General features: G+C 41.8%; 1 protein-coding gene across 5 annotated transcripts in view; it reads left to right on the plus strand.

Annotated features, from left to right (window-relative positions):
- Positions 1-22,073, plus strand: part of FLNB (filamin B) — a 198,609-nt gene that overhangs the window by 172,647 nt on the left and 3,889 nt on the right. For 4 of the 5 annotated variants that reach the window (XM_018562459.1, XM_018562460.1, XM_018562461.1 and 1 more), the window contains 10 exons: positions 1,176-1,334; positions 4,538-4,741; positions 4,823-4,975; positions 5,071-5,193; positions 9,061-9,327; positions 9,953-10,090; positions 10,979-11,094; positions 16,174-16,306; positions 17,283-17,459; positions 21,209-21,427. In XM_018562459.1, coding sequence (XP_018417961.1) covers positions 1,176-1,334; positions 4,538-4,741; positions 4,823-4,975; positions 5,071-5,193; positions 9,061-9,327; positions 9,953-10,090; positions 10,979-11,094; positions 16,174-16,306; positions 17,283-17,459; positions 21,209-21,427 — 1,689 coding nt within the window. Of the gene's footprint in view, positions 1-84; positions 88-1,175; positions 1,335-4,537; positions 4,742-4,822; positions 4,976-5,070; positions 5,194-9,060; positions 9,328-9,952; positions 10,091-10,978; positions 11,095-16,173; positions 16,307-17,282; positions 17,460-21,208; positions 21,428-22,073 lie in introns of all 5 variants that reach the window. The other variant, XM_018562463.1, reaches the window with a different exon arrangement.

Consider the following 22,073-nt stretch of genomic DNA (forward strand, 5'->3'; position numbering starts at 1 on the left):
GGGGGGGGAGAGTAGAGATAGATTTGGAAGTTGTCAGCCTAGAGATATTGGAAGCTGAGAGAGGCAATCCCCTGACCAAATGAGGAGGTACAGATGGATGGTCGAAGGGGTCCAATAACAGAATCTTGGAGGATTCTCATGGAAAGAGGGAGAGGAGGAGGGAGAGTTGTAGGTGACACTGAAGGAGCACTTAGGTAGGAGGAAAGGCAGGAAAGAGCTGAGTCTTGGGGCCAAGGAGTGAAGGTGTTTTTGACGAAGAGCAGGTGGTCAACTGTATCAAAGGTAAGAGAAAGCTCTAATAAAAGGAGTATGGAGTAGTGGCCATTAGCGTGCTGCTGATCCTTCTTTGGCCAATCATGAGGTGGGCCAGGTCCTTGCCCAAGCTGTATTGCTTAAATGCATAGCACCTCGAGGGAGGTCACAGACCATGCTGTACTGTTTGGTATGGTTGCCTTGATGGTCCAGTTAGATGTCAATCAACCCGGAAAAAGACCGGTGTTGGAAGACTGAAAAGGAAGTGAGCACAGCATTGGAGTGTGGAGAAGGTAAGTAGGGACCTTTTTCTTGAAACTAAGCTGACCAGGGGTAAGTCATTGTTTTAAAATATATATCATATATGAAGTCTTGTATTTATGCTACTTAACTTTGCTGGTCTCCTGCCGTCAGCAATAGTCCGTTACCACCTTAGAGGTAAAACACGCTGTATGAGACTAGGGAATTGTATAGCTTTTCAACACACATTCAGGTGTCTGTTTCTCTTGTTTGTTTGATATTCTGGCTGGAAGTGGCTCCAAGCTTGCTGGACATCAGGCCTCTCTATCTGGTTCTGGAGTTTTTGTGACAATGCCAGGATCTTCTTCAGGCTTTGTGTACTTTAATAAAGATTCATCTGCATCATACACACAGCTTACCTACATAATTATATTAAACATTCAAATATGTAGAACCTCAAAGCTAAACCATCTTGAATAGATGAAATAATTTCCAGAGACCTGTAAGAGGATCCGTCTGCTTGTCCATTAATCCCAGAACCTGTGTTTGGCCTGCAGAAGCTGAGAGCATGCGATGCTGATTAATAAACTTGTGCATCTGATTTACATGGCGCTACAGCTGAATGTGAACAATGTATGTTTGGCTGATGTACTTATTTAGTGATGTCATCTGTTCCTTTGTAGATGACAGCAGGAGACGTTCTCAAGTCAAACTGGGCTCCACTGCTGATTTCTTGTTGGATATCAATGAGACTGATCTAAGCCTGCTGACGGCCAGTATAAAAGCCCCATCTGGTCACGATGAGCCATGTATCCTGAAAAGACTTCCAAATAACCACATTGGTAAGCACAGAGCCTTATGCCATAACAGTGAATTATTACGACCTGTTTAAGGGGAGTTTGTTTATTTGGTAGAATATCTGTGTGAGAAGCCTCTCCTGGAAACTGCCTGTACTCTGATTCTAGTTCTGGGCTCGTAAAGCTGAACGGAAATTTGTATATGTGGCTTCTTAAAGTATGTATATACAATCAATACAGAGTAGGGAAGGCTTAGATGACCTGTCCGGTTTTTATTTGTCTTGGTGTCCATTGTCACAGAAGTGAAGGAAAATCCAAAACAATATAGTTGGCACAACACAAAAGCAAAAGCTGAGGGCATATCTTCTATTGGGAACACCTGTTGCAGTGACAGTGGTCTAAAAAGGGAATTTTCACCCTGTGGTGTGTCAGGGACAGGAAGTTATGTAAATCTCCCCAACAGGACACATACAGTAAAAAATAAACTGACAGGCTTTAACCCTTCTCTACTCTATCCAAAATGTCATGTCCTTCCTTCTGGAGGGTGGCTACTTTTGTTCTCCATGGTCCCTGTGTGTGTTGTAAAGTAGCCACCTCTCTAAGCTCGCTTCCATGATGGACTACAATCTCATGTTTAGTTTACTAATATGTACTGAGCTTGTAGTCCATCACGTGAGCAAGTTTGGAGTAGTGGCTATTTTACAACACACACAGGGACCATGGAAAACAAAAGTAGCAACCCTCCAGAAGTAAGGACAGTGTCAGCATGAATTCAGAGATGATTTGACGGTCTACAGCCGAGTGATGCACAAATAAGATACATTTTTTATAATAGTGCACTTGGATGCATTTTTTAGTTGTAACTCCTGAGTTTAGTGTTCCTTTTAAACATAATGGGTAATAATATAGATTCAAAGCTCTCGCAAATCACCAAAAGTTCATAGTTTGCTGTATAAGGTATAGCCAGAATCAGTGAACCAGCAAAAGTCTCTGATTTTACTGGTTCTGTTTCTGGCTGTACCCTATACTGCTTTAATTGCCCTCACCTCCATATAACTCAATTTGCAATCCACTGTTCAGAGTGCTGGTTCCAAAGTAATACCTGCTGATGCCTCTTGCTGTGCTATCTTCAGAACATCAGAAACTTTTATGGGCCTGACGCATCATATAGATCGCATAGATAATAGAGGGAGTATGTCAATATTGATTATAACAAATGTCAATACAAGCCTTTTAAAGGAGAACTATGGGGTTAAGCCTTTTCCCCATAGTTCTCTTAGGGTAACGGGAGGACACAAACTAGCGTCCTCCCGTCACCCTAGGCTCAGTATACCGCGAGCTGTAGCTCGCGGTATACTGAGACGCAGCAGCTGAAGCGGATGCAGACAATTGTGCCGGGATCCGCCCAGCTGCGTGACTGACAGCTGGCTCTGCCTATCCAGAGGCCGAGCCAGCTGTACCCGCCCCCTCCCCCGTCCGTTCCGCCAGTCAGCACTGGCGGATCGGAGGGGGGAATCCAGCCCCTCCCCTGTCACGGCAGAGAGCCGTGACAGGATCGAGAGGTAAGCGAACGCCGGTATGTGTTCGCTCACCTCCCGATCTACTGAGCCGTCCTGCGACAGTCTCATTGTCACAGGTCAGCTAGAACTATGAGGTGAGTGAAAAGCACTCACCTCATAGTTCTCCTTTAAAGCTGCAGAACATTAGTTCTGCAAAGGGCCCTTCAATGCCCTTTACACACCTCAACCTGATCCCCAGGTTAATGCCAAGGCCACAAAACGGCTGTCACTCTTGCATTCGGGAAATAGATTAAGTTCACAAACCTAGGACACTAAGAAGTTGAAAGGGTCATTTCACTCAAAACTAGAATTTGACTTTTTATAGCTCCTGGAGTGTTGCCTCCTCAGATAATTTCTTACCTTTCTTGACCCACCCCAGTTTCTGGGTATGCATACTTGCTGTGGCCACTATAAGGGGTTCCCATTTGTTTTCATTTTGTTATGGAAAATGTAACAAGATGAGCTGGAACACAAAGGTGGGGAGAATACCCAGAACTCCTAGATGGATATGGACAGACATAGGGACTATGACGAGGGATGTTTTTGGAGTATTCAAGACATTTAAGAAGTTGGGCTGACCAAGTCCCCCCCAGAATCCACATATCACTAAAATATCACTTTTGCTTTGGATGGGCAAGGTAAATTCTATTTGACATTTAGAAAGTCCAACCCGCCGAGGCAGTGCTCCAAAATAGGAGAAAACATGGAGTGGCTTGTTTAACAAACCTACTCTTGCACCTCCTGCATTAGTCATGCACAGATGCTTATTATAAGCCTTAGGGCCAGTTCACACCATATGCAGTTGTGATGCAGTCCATTTATTTGACTGCTGCAGTCAAAATACATCACAATGCTTTCCAATGGTCTTTCTTGTGCTTAATTCACACTGCAATGGTGTGAACTGGCCCTTAGAGTAGATGGATGACCTCCTTCTATTTATTACTTGTTATTACTGCTAAGTGTGTTTGATTACATAATAAGGACTAAGTTTCATATACTCTCAAAATTGTAATCCTTTATTGAATGTACTGTGTTACTCTTATTTAAATATTCTGACCATCTCGGGTATTGTTACTGACTTGATCCGCAATTCCCATATGATATATCTGTAACCTTTTAAATGCAGATTGCATTTTAACTCTCCTGGTCCTGTAATCCACTCTATTTTGCCTAGTTTAGGTTGTTTCTGTTTTTTGTAACACAAAATTTAGAAAATTTACATTGTTCTTCTCAATTTACTTGATGAGAAAAATATCTCTTTTGCGTGGACTAACACTTTAAGATCTCTGCAGCCCTCAGTTCATTAATGTGGTCTGAAGATGTGGTCACATCTTTTTCGCCCTGAGGAAGGGACCCTGTGTGGCCCCGAAACGTTGGCATTTGTTATTGTGACGATCTGTCCAATTAAATGGACATATTGAATGCTATTACTGAGTGCTGGTTATCCTTGTCTTCTGCCTTGTATCTGCACGGCGCCATCCGTGGTCATCACTGCGAGCACCACTGTTGCATAGACCGGGAACGTTGTCAGGTGTGTGGAAGGTTCTTCCATCTACCTACATGTCTGTAGGTCCCACAACCTACATGAAGCCAAAAAATATTTTTCCTGCAAAATTGGGACACTAGCTTTAGTGTACAATGCCTTCAAATGTAAAAAAAAAACATGAAACAAATTGTAATATTTTCCAGGCATCTCTTTCATTCCACGCGAGGTTGGTTCACACTTGGTCAGCATAAAGAAGAATGGACGTCATGTGCCTAACAGCCCTATCTCCATCATGGTCTATCAGTCTGAAATAGGCGATGCTAGCAAGGTGAAAGTATATGGACCTGGATTAACTGAGGGACGTACATTTGAGTTGTCAGATTTTGTGGTAGACACCAGAGAAGCCGGTAAGTGTGCTAATGGTATTTCCAAGTTAGTATTCCATACCAAGCTCCATAAATCATTACCTCCATGTTCTCTTTTTTCAGGCTATGGAGGGCTTTCACTTGCAGTTGAAGGACCAAGTAAAGTTGACATTCAAACTGAAGACTTGGATGATGGCACCTGCCAAGTCTCTTACTGCCCAACAGAGCCAGGTGTTTATATTGTATCCATCAAGTTTGCAGATGAGCATGTCCCAGGTGAGGCCAGCCTCAGAAATTTCTACATACACAATTTGGGGTATTAGTAAATGTTTCTCAGGCTTCTTACCAAATGTTATTAAATGTGTATACAGGAAGTCCGTTTACTGCCAAAGTAACTGGAGAAGGAAGAGTGAAAGAGAGCATTACAAGGAGAAAGAAAGCACCTTCTGTGGCCACTGTAGGGGGCATCTGTGAGCTGAATTTAAAAATACCAGGTGAGATCATTTTCACAATTAAACTCTTATATTATGTAAGTTTAATGTATAAACACAATATCTCATATCATGCTGAATATGTAGGCAGGAGGAAACTTATAGGCACTCATGTTTAAATAAAAAGCATAAGCAGATGATACCTAGATAAGGTTTTAAGAATTCCTTTTAACCATGCATGGGATTATACAGAGGAACATGTGATCTAGTGACACCAAGCTGCCCAACATCTCAACTGGAGAAGCAAACAACAAGACATTGTAATAGTTTCTTATGGGATGTAAACAGGAACTCTTTTGGGGGTTCTTGTATTTGTTGGATGTCCCTGAGCAATACAAAATCAGCCGATTGATGTAGAATATTAAACAATGTTTCTGCTACATGGCTTGTATTAATATCTGACTCTATTCCATGTGTACGTTGTTGTATATATTTGTATGTTTTCTTTGTGTTATACTCAGTTACTTGGTTTCAACTGGCCTTATCTCGAGAGGCTCTTTCTCAAACTCAGCATATTACACCATCTTCTGGAATGAAGCAGACTCTCCAAACATCACATCCAAACCTGCTAAGAAATACAACCAGGGCAATAGGGACCGAGGGTGTGTTAGAAAACAAAGCATGTGCTTGTGGATCTTGCATGAACAGTTCAGCTCCAGTAAACTTAAAACATATTGGTTGCTGTGGTTTGCTCCACCTTGCACATCCGCTTGCATACAGTCTTAGGGTCTTGTTATTGTTTTTGCAGTAAAAGATTGCCTGAGTGGGACACTAAAACACAAGGGGCTTGATGCATGATCCAGCAGTAATGCTTTCGATATGCCTAAAGGCCTGTGTCAATTACTTGTGTTTGCATCAGAACTTACTCTTCTTCCCATACAAATCAATAGGTATGCAAATGCAGGATTATTCAGCTTAGAAAGAGCTCAAATGCAGGTCAGAAGGTCATCAATTGCAACTGTCCATGAACTGTGAATATAATGTACAAGGCAAATGCATCTGGAAACATTGGGCATTTGCTCATTTTGACACAAGGCCAAAAACCATCAACACAGGTCCTTCCTTTCAGCTAGAACAGTAATATCACTCAGTACATTGTCTGATAATACCCACTCTACTGATCTAAGAATCAATACTTTCAGGCATTAAAATGTGTAGAAATATTTGCCTGTCTACTGATGGCAACGTCCTGGTTAATACGCAATAGATGGGTGTTGACATGGAGAAAAGGTAATTGTCTGTCATCTGGGTTTAGTGCTGTTTCTATAAAAATATGTGTGTGTTTTATTAATAATAACATAGACATGTGAGATGTAAAATGCTGTAATTTTGAAATACTTGCACTTGCGGAGCATTCAGTTCATGCTTTGAAAGGGCAAAATGACAACAGTTGCCAAAGCAATGCACACTGGGATTGCCTTGTCATCAGCAGAGCATTGCTGGGAAATCTCATCTAATCTTACAAGATCTCAAGGAAAGGCATTTTCCTCCCCTGAGATGATGTGCATGGTCACATGTCCTAGTCACATATGCCAGAAATCCAGGAAGTAAAAGGAGAGCTAGTAATCTGCCCTTAGTGAGCATGGCCACTGTCCAAAGACTGGGGAAGAAAAGAGAACAAAGGTGTGCAGAGAGTAGACAGCCAGCAATTATCTAGAAGTATGTGTTTGTAGATTGTCCTTACTAAACATTTCTAGAGGTGTGTTTGTTGTTATTTTAAAGATATGGGTAAAGGTCCGCTTTAAGCCCATAAAGAATCTTACTATATGCCCTTATAACTCCAGTTGCTGTCCAATATTATGTACTCTACTTAACAGAAAGTCCGCTTTGTGCATAAAAGTACCCTTCCCTACGCGCAAGAGGAATATCTGCAGTTCTTATACTGAAACTTTTCAGATAGTTTTGTAAAAGCTTTTCTTTGTTCTTTTTAGAAGACAGCCTGTGTGTTTATGGTTTATGCATTTTATCCAACCTGTCATCCTTATATTATACAGCAGCCTGCTGAGATTTCTCTGTTTAATGTGTTTGTGATAGATCTCATCTGCCGTAAATGTTAATTTGGCTGAAATGTTAACGTATAGAGTAATTGCTGTATAGTCACACTTAATCAGCACAATTTATAGTCTGATTTAATAGCTTTTGTATAAACAATGTTTACATAGAAATCTTACAGACATAAAGTTAATGTCCATTTTGTCCTGACATAGCTGGACAAATCCAAGAAAATGGGACTTGGCAAATAGAGTTGGAATTAGAGATGACTGGTCAGGGATTAAGTCTAGTTCTAGTTCTTAGCTAAGAAGTTTCCATTTCTTGAGTGAAAAGCATGGAAGGGTAGAAAGGTATAGGAGATTTGGTGGCTTACTCTGTGTGTCGGCAATAGGAACTCAAACCCCTTCCAGTGAACTGTTTGTCCCTCAAGTCAAAAAGGTCCCGTGCTGTTCTCTTTGACAGTTTATATATGCTGCATGTTGCAACATTCCATATCCTTGTGCCTAGTATGTGTCTGTGTGTACATTAGAACCATGATTAAGAACCGTGGTAAAACTGTGTTTGTACACTTCTGGGGCCCCTAACCCAGACCAAACTGCCGGCAAGCCTTGATTTAGCTCCATTTCAGGGCTGTTGCACGCCCTTTCGATCTCCCAACAGCCCTCAGTGCACCTCACTGTCGAGATACCAACATTCTATTTTAGAATGGAGTAGTAGAAGACATAGCTCCTACTTGGACCTAAGTCACAGGCAGTGTAGATATACAGAAGAAGCTCTATCAAGTTTGACTGTCAGGGATTTATTGGCACCATTAAATATGACAAATCATGAAAAATTTACTTTTATCAGTAATTCTTAATTAGAAGCAGCAGCACAATCCCACACATGTATAAATGCGTTGGTGCCCTCTGTTCTTCTAGCTCACAGGTGCCTGTCAGGTTTTAACATTATCAACGGTATATTCTGTTCTTGCCTGCCCATGGTTACTGGATTATATTGATAGTGTAACGAGGGGGCAGGTCTAGGAACAAGAAAAGCTGCATAGAGACTGCTTGTGTCTATACAAATATAAACTGTCATGTCAAAGAGTCTACACAAATATGGCAACCACGTTACAGCACCACAGCAATATGAAATGCATGAAAAAGTGGGCCTAGACAATAGAGTTTTGTGGTAGTGCTATATCATTCACTATTGACTTGTCTTGACCTGTTTGTAGGATACTTTTGCCTGAGTCTAGGTCTACTTTGATGAACATGCGCTAGTTAAAATAACTTTCACTAGATCCACATCAAGGTTTGTAATGCATAACTAAAACTTGTGATTCTTTGCGAAGATTCATTTTAACACCAGTAGTAACCAGGAAGTAATGAGAAAGCATTGCTTTGCCTTTGTACAACGAAACCATTATTTGATATTTTTGATACTTTGATATTATTACTTACACCAAGCTGACCCCTTTTAAACTTGAACTGTGTATCTAAAAAAAAAAATTTAAATGACTCTACATTCCCCTTTAAATTCATTAATGTAGTTTAGCTTTGATAGAGAAAGAAAGGCATTTCTCTGGCTATCATGTTAACTCTTATCAATGTCTTGGGTTTTCTGTCATTTGTGAAATACAATCCCTTTACGGAAATGACAGGGAGACAGAACAGGACCTATTCTGATTGGATCTAGTGACGGCTATCATTCCTAGCGCTGGCCATCCAAGCATGAAACATGCTAGCTGAACAGATTATTGCTGTTTGTATGGTATTGCAGTGTTTTCTTCTGGGGCTTTTTGCCTGTGCATTGATTGCTAAGCCATTGTGACTGTCACATTCTAATTGGCTTCTAGCTGCACTTAGTTTGACCATTTTTGTTTTGTCTTTCTAGAAATTGACAGGAGAGAAATAACAGCTGAAGTCACCAGCCCATCGGGACAGACGACCGAGGCCGAAATAGTGGACCTGGGCCAGAATACGTCTTGTGTGCGCTTTGTTCCCCAAGAGATGGGTGTGCACACAGTCAGTGTAAAATACAGAGGGGAGCATGTACCAGGCAGCCCATTCCAGTTCACTGTGGGGCCCCTGGGAGAAGGTGGGGCTGAGAAGGTGAAAGCTGGAGGTCCAGGCCTGGAGAGAGGGGAAACTGGTATTCCAGGTGAGTAATGTACCCATAAAGAAAAAAAAAAATAGGATGTACCAAAAAGAAAGCCATAACATTAAAACGCCACCAGATGATTGTTGCCTGATTTAGGCATGGTATAACTACATCTAGCCCTAGGGTTGCCACCTGTCCAGGATTCACCCGGACAGTCCGGGTTTTGAATGCTGTGTTCGGGTTTCATGGCAGCAGAAACCCGGACACAAGATGTCAGGCAGACAGGGGCAACCAAAATTAATATAGGGGCTACTGGCCCCCCACTGAAAATAGTCTCTACTGTGATATTTACATATGAATTGGCGGCACTTTTTACATATGAACAAGCCACGACTCATTCTCAAAAATGACCATGTGTCGCTGGAGTGTTCGGTATTCGCTTGAAGAAAAGGTGGCAGCCCTAGCAAGCCTTGTGGTTCCAATTGTAACCAATCAGATTCCAACTGTCATTTTTCTATTGCAGAGTAGAACACGAAGGTGATCTTGCGTAGAAAAACACCTCTTATGTTTCTTCCTGTTTTATTTATTTATTTTGTAAAGTTTCTTTCTCAGAAGTTCCGCAAACAGGTTAATTGGAAATATTGGATGTAACACAGCATGTTGCTATTTTTTTCCTCTTCTCCAGCTGAATTCAGTATATGGACTCGGGAAGCTGGAGCTGGCGGTCTGTCCATTGCAGTGGAGGGGCCCAGCAAAGCAGAGATTTTATTTGAAGACCGTAAAGATGGATCCTCTGGCGTGTCCTATGTTGTACAAGAACCTGGTGTGTATTGGCTAAATATTGTCATATACAATGTTTTTAAATGCTATTTTAGGAATGGAAATTTTTAAGGTTTTTAAAATGGGACTGTAAACTGCAATCTTCAGCTTTTTGAACCCTCCGCTGAGAACTGTAAATGAATTCTGCTTTCTCATTGCTCACTAGAAGGTGAGATTCAGGGTTCAATTGTTTCACCTCCTGTTGATATGCTGCATTGTGCTGTGACTATCAAGATTTTTTGTGCTGTGTGTGTCTAGCCATAAACGGTGTGATCCCACCCCAAATATGACACTAAGAGAGGATCAAGACCATTATAAGTACAGCTTGTGTCGAAAAGATAACCTTTCGGACCTTAGAAACAGTTGTTTTCACCAGCAGACATTTTCCAGCCATTTGGACACCAGTGGTTCTTTTTTTTCTTTCAAGAAGTAGGCAATGGTTAAACCCCCTGCAGGTTTTTTTAATTCTATCTATATATGATTATGTAGTTTTTCCTTCACATTCTGTCCTGTTGACACCAGGAAGTTAGAATCCACTTCAAAGTAGAGGGAAATCACCTATTAGGTGGTTGTCATTATAACAAGTGTCCTCATTGGAAGATTTCCCCTCCTATTCCTGTTCTGGTAACAACTTCAAATTTTAGATTTTTCATCAACTTTCAGTCCCAATGGCAATATTCATTAGGACAAATAGAGAGGTTAAATCTCTGCAACAGGACACAGACAGCAATAAATACTGAGGTTAAATAAAAAAAGGTTCTAATCCCTCACCACTATCAAAAATGGAAAATAAAAAAGGTTTATAGGGCAAAGCATGTCTGCAGATGTTGACGCATTCCATTACTTATGCTTATTTGGCTCTGTAACTATTTTTCTTTCTTTCTTATTCCAGGTGACTATGAAGTGGTCATTAAGTTCAACGATGAACACATCCCTCAAAGTCCGTTCCTGGTTCCCATCATCGCTCCATCTGATGACGCTCGAAGGCTTACTGTCTCTAGTCTTCAGGTGAGGCACAAGGAAACATCCCTTCTGTCTGCCAACCAGTGACCCATTAAATCCTTGTTTACTAATATATCAAACCGAGATAAGCTTCACTTCAGACAGGAAACCAGTTTACTCTTTGCCAAACACTTACAGAGAAGCACTGTTACTTAAAGGAGAACTATCAGGTGGGTGATTTTCACTCAACCTCATAGTTCGAGCCGAAGTGTGACAATGAAACTGTCACACGTCGGCTCAGTAGATCGGGAAGTGAGTGAACACATACCGTCGCCCGCTCACTTCTCGGTCCTGTCACTGTCACGGCTCCCTGCGGGGATTCCCCCCCTCCCCGCTCCTCCAGTGTTGACTGGAGGAACGAACGGGGGAGGGGGTGGGTACAGCTGGCTCGGCCTCTGGATAGGCAGAGCCAGCTGTCGACCACACAGCTGGGTTGATCTCGACAGTAATGTCGGGATCCATCCCAGCTGTGGTGGACAGCTCGCGGTATACTGAGCTTTGGGTCACGGAAGGATGCTAGTTTATGTCCTCCCGTAACCCTGAGGAGAACTATGGGGAAAAACACTGACCTCATAGTTCTCCTTTAAACTCAATCCTAAGTATTTTTTTTGTTTTGGAAAAGTGGGGAATGATTATAACCTCGGTCAGGGTTGTTTTTTGCTTTCTTCGTCTTTTAGGAATCTCTTCCAAAATTCCTGTCTTGGTAACTACTTTAAAAAAGGACCGGAAGTTGACTTTCCCCAGTGGAAATGCAGACCGTAACAATTTGGCAGAGCTTCTAGGCTTTCCCCATACAATCCAAACTGGTGTGTGGGGTTTCATGTTTTTTGCTGGATAAGTAGAATAATATATAATGTTCCTTTTAGGCTTATTTTAACTAAAATTCTATAAAGATTGACCGTAAACATTTAAGAAAACATGTTTTCGAACTCACTGAATGGCCCTTTTTATCATCTTGTGAAACATATATGCCAGGAAATCTTTGAACTCCTGGGATTCCTTATTATTTAGTAGTCTCTTCCCAAAATAATGTTCTTGAACTCTATGTTCAAGGATTTTCAGGTATATGGATGCACCCCTATGGCCAAGCCTTGGTTGTTATGATCTGTAAGAGATTTGACAATACAGGTAAGGCAAAACCCTAATCAGCCAGGCAGTTGGTGTCTGAGCTAAAGCTTCCATATTGTATATGAGATGTCAGAAGCATTCCTGCAATAACACACAGCTATGTAATAACATCGATGATCTCCCCAGTAGGCGACATTGTCACTTAGAACTTCTGTGGACATTTCAGATGTGTTTTTTTATGCTTACATTTATTAAGGATTGTTTAACAAGGTCATTAATTGGTCACAGTTGCATTTTGGTGTTTTTCTTGTGTTTCATTTAAAGACCTTTGACAGCTTATTTTCCTCCAAAGTACAGTTATTTGCTAAAGAGGGAGACAACTCATAATGCTTTTAATAAGTGCACTGTATTGTATCTTTACATAATGATACAATGCTGAGCCCTCTTTGGCATTTAGCTGGGATATATGGTAACCGCAACATATAGAGATGTTTATATTATGTCTATTGTGCTTTTACAGTTCTCTTTCAACTGATATAAATGGGAGTGCAGGTACAATTAGAATTATGTACAATACTTTATAGAGGTGTTTTTTTGGTTCCTTTTGTACTGCCTCACCACAAGCTTAAAGTGACACTAAACTCAGGAGGTAAATCTTAAAAATACATTCAAGTACCTTAACTATTAACAAAAATGTATCTTATTTGTGTATCACTCGGCTGTAGATGCTCAAATCCTCTCTGAATTGGTGCTGACACTTTCCTTCCTTCTGGAGGGGGCTACATTTGTTCCCCATGGTCCCTGTGTGTGTTGTAAAGTAGCCACTGCTACAAGCTCACTCCCGTCATGGACCACAATCTCATGTTTGAGATTGTAGTCCATGACGGAAGTGAGCTTGTAGCAGTGGCTACTTTACAACACACACAGTGACCATGTTGTTTAAAAGTAGCCACCCTCCAGAAGGAAGGACAGTGTCGGTACCAATTCAGAGATGATTTGATCCACGTGATACACAAATACGTTCCAGTATTGTTAAAAGTTAAGGTACTTGAATGCCTTTTTTAAGATTTAGATCCTGAGTCAAGTGTCACTTTAATGGTTGTACTGTTCACCTGGGCTCACAAGCCCTACACTAGAGAGCCAGTAAAGCCATATCTTGCAGTGATGAGGACAAAGAAGCCTGAAATAGCTGTAAGAAAATTGGCATTCTTGGCTCTTTAAATCATGGCTATATCTGTGCTATACACCAGCAGTTCTAGATGTACAGATAGTTAAAAGGGGCAAAAATGGGTAATTGGCATGACACCATGCACTTACCTATAAGCAGAGACTGAGCTCCTTGTTTTTGGGGTTTGTGCTGGAATGAAGATGTGTAAATACATTTTTCTATAAGTAGGCATTGTTGTATCTCACAGTGCTTAAGTGGTGGGCTTTTCGGATGCTTTTGTACTACCCCACCATGACCTTAATGTGCTGTGTTAAAATTAAGGCCAAATTCTGGAAAATAATGATCATTTACACAATGCACTGGGTGTGTAAAGTATCATTAAAGAGCTGCTTGTTATGTGTGGAGGGCCCCTGCACAGTTTAAAAATATATCCTTGCAGCCTGCTAGTGCCTACACATAACACTAGGCTTCTGGAGAGTGAGGGATGTGACTCGAGCAGGGAAGTGCTCCGGTCCCATCACCTGTCCCTCCTCACTACTTGCCCATTCACAAAATGCCATGTATTTCATTCAAAGAATGCAAGGTTTTTTCTGATTGGAGGGTGTGGGGATATATAATCACCCCTCCTCCATTCACAGAATGCTTTGTAATGTTTAGGAAAAATACAAAGCATTTTGTGGGTAGGTTTTGTGTAGGGCATTTATTATACTTTGCAGCGGCCCTCCAGGCATAACATGCAGCTTTTTAATCATAATTTATACACACACATAATTTTCCCCAGAGTTTGGCTTTAATTCCTATGTCAGATGCATTTGCCAGAAGCTGCAGCCAGATTGCAGAATTTAAAAACACACACCATGTACATAGACAGACATACGCAGAACTGGCCTTCCAGCATAATACTTGGATGTGCATTGGAAGTGTAAGTTGACCCTGACTGCACTTTAGAAAAAAACCCTGTGGACAAATTGCTGAAGTACAGTAAGAGCATGTTCACATTGCCATTCACTTGGGTTGGTGAATAAAGTTAGGTGTTAAGGTCCGGCTGTGAATTCTTGAGGACAAGAATCTGCAGATTCCTGTGGCTGGAATCACAGGCCACTTCTAGACAGCTGAAGCCGCGCTCGGGTGCATTTATACTTGGAGCAATTACCTGCGGTTAAAGACCGATGACCGCCCCTGGATACAGATTCTCACGACGGTAATCCGCAGCTGGACTAATTTGAATGAGCCTTAAGCTGTTTTTCACCTTGAATACCTAAATGCGTAAGGAAAATTATAGAAACATAATTTTTACTTCACATGGTTGAATAGTGGAAGTCGGCACAGCTTCACCCAATTTACTAAACTAAGTGAACATTTACTTTGCAAAGTACACAGCCTGTGCTCCTTTTGTAAATCAACCCAGTGTCTTTGGTGGAGTTAGGCAGCACTTAAATATTGCTTGCCTGTCTTCCTCATTGCTCCTATTCATTCATTACAAATTGCTGTGCTGCGTCTTTCTGCTTCCCGTCAGGTTCTGTATTCAGATCAGTGGGCAGATGTGACTCACAGCATTGCAGACAGGAGATAGAAATGTGTGGGGTGTAGAAAGAGATCTGAGTAACATTTAGACATTTGGAATCCTAATTTTAGACAGTTGTAATAGGAACCGGTGTCTCAATTGGAGGATTTATCCTCACGCCTTGCTTTAGTGACAACTCTAACATTTTGGATTTCCAGTCACTTTTTGCCCCAGGAACAATGGTCACCAGAACAAATATAGGGTGAATCGTCTAGTGGAGACACATGCAGCCATAAAAATCTAATAGAGGGTCTAACCCTTCCACAATTTATTTAAAGGAGAACTATGAGGCGAGTGCTTTTCACTCACCTCATAGTTCTAGCCGACCTGTGACAATGAGACTGTCACAGGTCGGCTCAGTAGATCGGGAGGTGAGCGAACACATACCGGGTTCGCTCACCTCTCGATCCTGTCACGGCTCTCTGCCGTGACCGGGGAGGGGCTGGATTCCCCTCTCACCGCTCCGATCCGCCAGCGCTGACTGGCGAAACGGACGGGGGAGGGGGCGGGTAGAGATAGGCAGAGCCAGCCTCTAGATAGGCAGAGCCAGCTGTCACTCACGCAGCTGGGCGGATCTCGACAGCGATGTCGGGATCCGCTGCGGCGTCTCAGTATACCGCGAGCTGTAGCTCGCGGTATACTGAGCCTAGGGTGACGGGAGGACGCTAGTTTGTGTCCTCCCGTTACCCTAAGGAGAACTATGGGGAAAAGCCCTGACCCCATAGTTCTCCTTTAAAGCAAAATAAGAATTCGGTAGCCATGCACCGGCACCAATACTTGTATCAGTGCCGATACCGAGTATTTGGGCGAGTACTCCTACTCACCCAAATGCTCCGATACTTGCCTCCAATACCAGAACTCCCAGGAGAGGGCAGAGGGAGCATCGAGCCGACTTCCTTTCCAATCAGGGAGCCGGGCGGTGGGTTATGACCCATCTCCCGGCTTCCTGATTGGCTAGGAAGCAGGCTTCACTTGTTTTAGGCTGCCTGGCTTCCTAACCAATCAGGAATCCAGGCAGTACGTCATGACATGCCTCCCGCCTTCCTGATAATCGAGGCACACGGCTCCGGTATCGTTACTTGGTATCAGCGTGTACCGAAAAAAAAATATCGGTACTCGAGACCAAATACCGATATGGGTGCATCCCTAGAATTCAGTATACTGTTTAATGTTTAAGATAATTGCTGTTCAAACCTTAATGAAGTTATTTTTCCCTTGAAGAAAATATTGTCGTGGATGTCTTCTCTTTTTTTATGCCTCTAATGTCTGTGGTTGTGATTGTCAGGAGTCTGGGCTCAAAGTCAACCAACCAGTATCATTTGCTATCAGACTGAATGGGGCTAAGGGCAGAATCGATGCCAAGGTGCACAGTCCCTCTGGAGCAGTAGAAGAGTGCCATGTGTCGGAGCTGGAACCAGGTGAGGCCAAAGAGTGCAGAATGCAGGAGATGTTATTTATTTCATACAAGACTGCTGGGGAATGTCAGTACAGTCAAAGTGTGCTATATATTTGTCAATCAATTTTCCACCCAGCATCTTTGACAAAAGATGATTGAAAAATCGAATTGTGTTCAGCCAGGTGGTTCTGGAAGGGCCACCAAGAGATTGAATTTTGTCTGAAGCAACAGGAAATGGCCAATAGATTGATCCTTGTATGGCCACTTTAGGGACGGTTAACATTGCTGTTACCTATGAGATAGTAAACCTTCCATTTTCAGTTCAGGCCCACTTTAAATTCTAGCACTATTTGTCAGCTGTTTTCTTTCCTTCTGGTTTTCTTTTGTCTGATACTTCCTTTCAGATGCTGCCATAGGTGCTCATGCATAACTCTGTACTCTAACAGATATGTATGCACATACTGTTACTTGCCTTTTGATGTGTGCCCATGCCTAATACAGATAGTTTTAATTTTAGGAGTAAATCCGTAGAGAGATGGTAGGTGTGAGAATGCAGTTTTCAGGATGTATGTCAACTATTACTGGACCTATCACTAAAATTTCCACCTCACATAAGCTAATAGGTTATAGGTCAGCATTACCAAATCATTCTTTTTTTTGTTTAAAAAAAAAAACTGCCTCTTTCATGGCAAATAATTAAAAAGAAATCTGAACTGATTCCCCTTAACATACACAAATGGTTGCATGATTTCCGCCTATGAGGAACATTGTGGGAGATCATACAGACTCCATCAAGTATGTTGCTTTCAATTAGACAGCCCCTTCTTCGTAGACATTCATTGGAATAAAAGGATGAGCAGAAAGCAGAGGATGCAACTTTAATGACCTGGACCCCTGGATATATTTATTAATAGACTATACAGAAGTACATGAGTATTGTATGTTGAGTGCATAGTATGCACACTTTATTAAGTTTAGATATTTTATTGTTTTCTCAGACAAATACGCCGTGCGTTTTATTCCACGTGAGAATGGTATTCACACAATTGATGTGAAGTTCAATGGTAGCCATGTCCCCGGAAGCCCCTTCAAAGTGCGAGTTGGAGAACCTGGACAGGAAGGTGACCCTGCACTTGTGACAGCGTATGGAGCCGGATTGGAGAGAGGTGTTACAGGTAGGCTAACGTTTCATTTCGGCTAAGATGGAAAAATTCTTATTTCTTGTAGGCCAAAATAAATAATAACCTCATTATCATAAAAAATAAATAAAATGTGGAAAAGCCACAAAAAATACACAACCATTTCTGTGTATTTTTTGTGGCTTTTCTACACAGCATGTCAAGCATATTTGACACTATGTGCACAGTTTACATATTTGTTCCTCTCCTGGGAAGCCAAAAGAGCAGAATTAACTGTAAACCTAGAGGTGCATGTTTAATGTATATTTTGTGGTTTGCATTAGCCATTAATCCTGAGGCAGTCTATTATGAAACTCTCCACCAGCTCTGATGGTTGAGGACTTTGGCCTGCCCCCTCCTTCCACATTACTTGCCCACAGCTATGACAAACAGCTGCATTGATTTATAGTGGTGTGGAAACGCTCAACTGTTAGACTTGATGATTACATAATAAGGCACCCTTAATTTGATGGTTCCAAAGCATGTGCACATGCATGTTGACTCTACTGGGTTCTCACTTTCTGTATCTACAGCTGATTTAGCACTTTTAGGGCTTGTGTAGATGGCCATTTAAAAGGCTATCCAAATTCTACCTGCATTGGCTTAGAGCAGCCAGTGAATTTGCCCCTCTTGGACCTGAAGATTAAATTCAATAAGCCTTACAAGCACCACTCCCTCTGTGTGTACTCGTGCTTGGTGCTTTTGCCAAGCATTGTGTACAAAAAAAAAAGTACTCACCTGATTTGTGGTCCCACCTGGCTGCCAGGCCGGTCCCCCGAGGATCAGTTGAGTACATCTTTTTTTTATTTTCGACCCTAGACCAAATTGAGCACTTAACCCTTGCAGTGTGGGGCTGCACCCACTGCAGGGGTTAATTTTGTACATGCCTGGAGTTCTTCTTTAAGACGATGCAATATCTTGACAGTGAGGCAGGTAGTATTTTGACAAGAAAAAGATTGCAATGGCAGCCTACCTATTTGTCTGCTTAGGTTTTCTTGAACATGACCAGGGGGTTTGAGCAAGCATTGCAGGACAGATTGTGAGGTCTTTGGTGACTTCTGCTGTACGGATAGTGTAACTGCATTTTCTCCTTCCCTCTCCATATTCCACTGCCCTGTGACATTAATGGCACATCATGCATATCAGCTGTGTGCAGGCAGCAGAAGTTTGTGAGTGCGGATAGATATACTGACAGTTTGATGGTTCGGAAATGACGGCAAGTCCTCCTACTGTCAGCCTGTGTATGTCAGATAAGCCCGCAGCATATTCATCGTTGTGTACAGTCTTGTTTTACAGCAGATGTTCTTATTCATTAATTCCATTGAACATAAACATGATGAATGTGTACAAAGGGACGGTATTAGAGGATGCTAATTTTAGCTGCTGTTTACCGTGGAAGAAACTGTGCCATGGATGGAACATCTGCATTATGTGGGCAGCTTGATAGTGGATTCCTTATCCTGTCACAGACTAGCAGTAACTCTGTTTTTAAAATAGGAACAGATTTATTTTTGCAATGCATTTCAGTTACTGCTTTGATCTGGTTGTTATGGACAACACTGGATTTTCAGTGTAAACTTTAATATGGCATTTCACAGTATGACGACATCTCTCTTTCTACAGCCCCATGCTGGACCTATGTAGCTTCCTGGCAGCTGCATATGTGCAGCAGCTTGAGGAAGCCCAGAGGAAGGGAACCTCAAAGGACATTAGCTCAGTGTAGAAAAGTGCTTCTCAACTCAACATTGGCTGCCAACAGGGAATGCTTTTCAGGCAGCCAATCTTAAAGGGTTAGTTCACCTTTGTATTAAAATGAACTATGAAATAAAGGGGCCCCAGTACTTGTCAGAGGACAGAGGACATATCAGAGGGAGAGATACTGGAGGGATGCCCTGGATGCTGATGCCAAACCTAATAATTCTTACCTCCCAGATTCTGCGTATGACACAGCGACACTCTCTCAGCGGAAGGTGACTGGCCAGACTTTAAGGAAGTCACACTTATCTTACAGCAATATAATTTAAAGTAAGCTCATTCTTTTTCTTCTCTGAACAATGCTTTTTGAAGTACTGGGCGCCCCTTATTGCAGAGTGAATTTTAATACAAAGGTGAACTAACTCTTTAAGTAATTTGTAGTCGATCAGAGGAACTGTGTTTAAAAAAAAAATGTAAGCTACCATTCCACGGTTTAAGGAGAAGGCCTCGATGAGCAGTAAAGGTACTGTCACTGGACAACAGTATAGCATTTGGTGGAGCTTAGCCACCAACTCAGGCCCCTGACAAAAGGAATTAAAAAAACGGAGGGACAAAAGGGAGTTTTCTAACCAATGCTGTAAGGTGGGTTGTCACTCAAGGTTTTTTGAGTCCATAGTCATACCTAGAAAGCACAAAAGACCCGAGTATTTCTCCTTAAATAAAAGTGCCTTTTAATTGCATCTATGGTTAAATCAACCACACATGTATGTGCTTAAGCATTTTGGGCAAGTGTTTACACATCGAAAACTAGCTTAGGTTGCATTGCTTTAAATAAGGGCTTGTACACATTGAAACATACAAGCCCAGAAGTGTTTTGCTAGTTTTAACCAAGGATACAATAAAGATGGCTCTTTATTCAAACAGGTGATTGCCTGGCTAACAAAAGAGTATATGTGCATGTAAGATGAATTTGGTTTAACAACTAAACTCTCTGAGCTAAATGAAATACATGAGGCCATTGGAGGGCACTAACACTGCAAAAGAGTTCTTCAAGCTCAGATTAAAGTTCAGGACCCCATAGGTTTTCTGTTACTAGCGATAAGACATTCTCTGTAATTTAACAGTTCATCACGTCCGTATGTGGACACCTTTTCAAATGATAGAATTCAGGTATTTCCAGTGACTGGTACTGTTAATGTATACAAAGATAATTTTGACAAAATTGTGTCCCAGCCTTGTGGCAACCGTTTGGGGAAGGCCCTTTTCTAGTCCAGCATAACATTGCCCCTGTGCACTAAACCAGGTCCATAAATACATAGTTTGACATGTTTGTTGTGGAGGAACTTGAAGCCCTAAACAGACACCTTTGGAACAAACAAGAACACCTATTGCGGGCCAGGTTTATAGTGGCTGACCTCATAACTGTAGATGCTCTTTTGGCTGAATGGCCACACATTCCTGAAGGCACCCTCTAAAATCTTGTTGAAAGCCTGCCCAGAACAGTGGAGATTGTTATAGCTGCAAAGGCGGGTGAGAAACCCCATATAAATCTCCATGGTTTTGGAGTGGGATGTCCAACAAGCTCATATTGGTGAGTTGGTCAGGTATCCACAAGCTTTTTTTGTGTCCACAAAATATAAAAAAACAATGGCAGCTAATGCTATAAGATCTTCTACAGGAGTCAACATCTAAAATTCCTACAACCTGCTCGTGTTTCCTGTTTGTACAAGAATACAGTCAGATCTTTCTGATTCTTGTATTGACGGGCTAATATGAATCAATAAGACCTACTGCTCTGTCACCTTCCGTGTCAGACAATAATAGCTTCACTCAGTATCATTTCAAAGCATCAAATCCAGTCAGGTTATGGGAGAATGGAAGTTAATTTATCAAAGTTTAAATCTGGTTGCTGTGAAACAGAATCAACCAAGAAAGTTTAAACACTTCAATAACTGTAGCCCATTGTCCTTTACATAAATCCGGACTTGGTAACCTGTTCCAACGTGGACAGTTATTGTAGTAATTTTTTTCTGACCACTTTTCCCTGACAGGTAAACAGTCAGAATTCACCATCAATACAAGTAAGGCAGGGCCGGGGGCCCTCTCTGTCACCATTGAAGGACCATCAAAAGTGACCATGGAATGTAAGGAGTGTTCAGAAGGCTACAAAGTCCTATATACTCCAATGGCCCCAGGAAACTACATGATTGGAGTCAAATACGGAGGTCCAAACCACATCCTGGGAAGCCCATTCAAAGCCAAAGTAACAGGTGACTGTCAAGTGGTGATTGTGAAGTATTTGGGACTTCTTCATATGTATGTGGGTGTGCATTGTAATTGGGAATAATAGTCCGTTGTACTGTAGAAGGGAAAAGGACAGCACTGTGAGCCAGCCAGCTATTGCTCAGTGCTATCAGTCTAACACTGGAAGCTTGTTGTTAGGAGGACAGGGCAGACTAAAACTCTCAGCTTTGCTGTAATGCTCCCATTAGGTCCTAGTCTGTATGATGAAGGACTATTGTAATGACCATTTTATTTTATAACTGCATTGGATAAAAGTAAGTTCTTTGTCCTCACTGTGCTGGTTGGCAGGGGTGCCTGTCCAGCTAGTGTTGAGATTAAAATTTAACCAAATCTGTAATGCTGTTCCAGTAGTTTTGTAAACGCTTTGTGAACATGGATCTGTGGTTTTAGCCATGTTCTCTACTTTAAGAAAAATATTTAGTGAAGTTCTAAATGTTTCCTACAACCTAATGCATCATACCCCCAAAAATGGTGAGAATACTGTAGTTGTCATTTATGAACGTCTGTTGTTCAGGTCGTTTAGCCCCTTTTGTGCTGGAAGGGAAGCAGATGCCAAAACTTTCAGTCCAGGAAGGTAATGCTAGCAATCTGTGTGTTCCCAGTCCTAATAAC

The sequence above is a fragment of the Nanorana parkeri genome, unplaced genomic scaffold (genome assembly GCF_000935625.1).
Source record: "Nanorana parkeri isolate BGI_ZX_2015 unplaced genomic scaffold, ASM93562v1 scaffold578, whole genome shotgun sequence".
NCBI lineage: Eukaryota > Metazoa > Chordata > Amphibia > Anura > Dicroglossidae > Nanorana > Nanorana parkeri.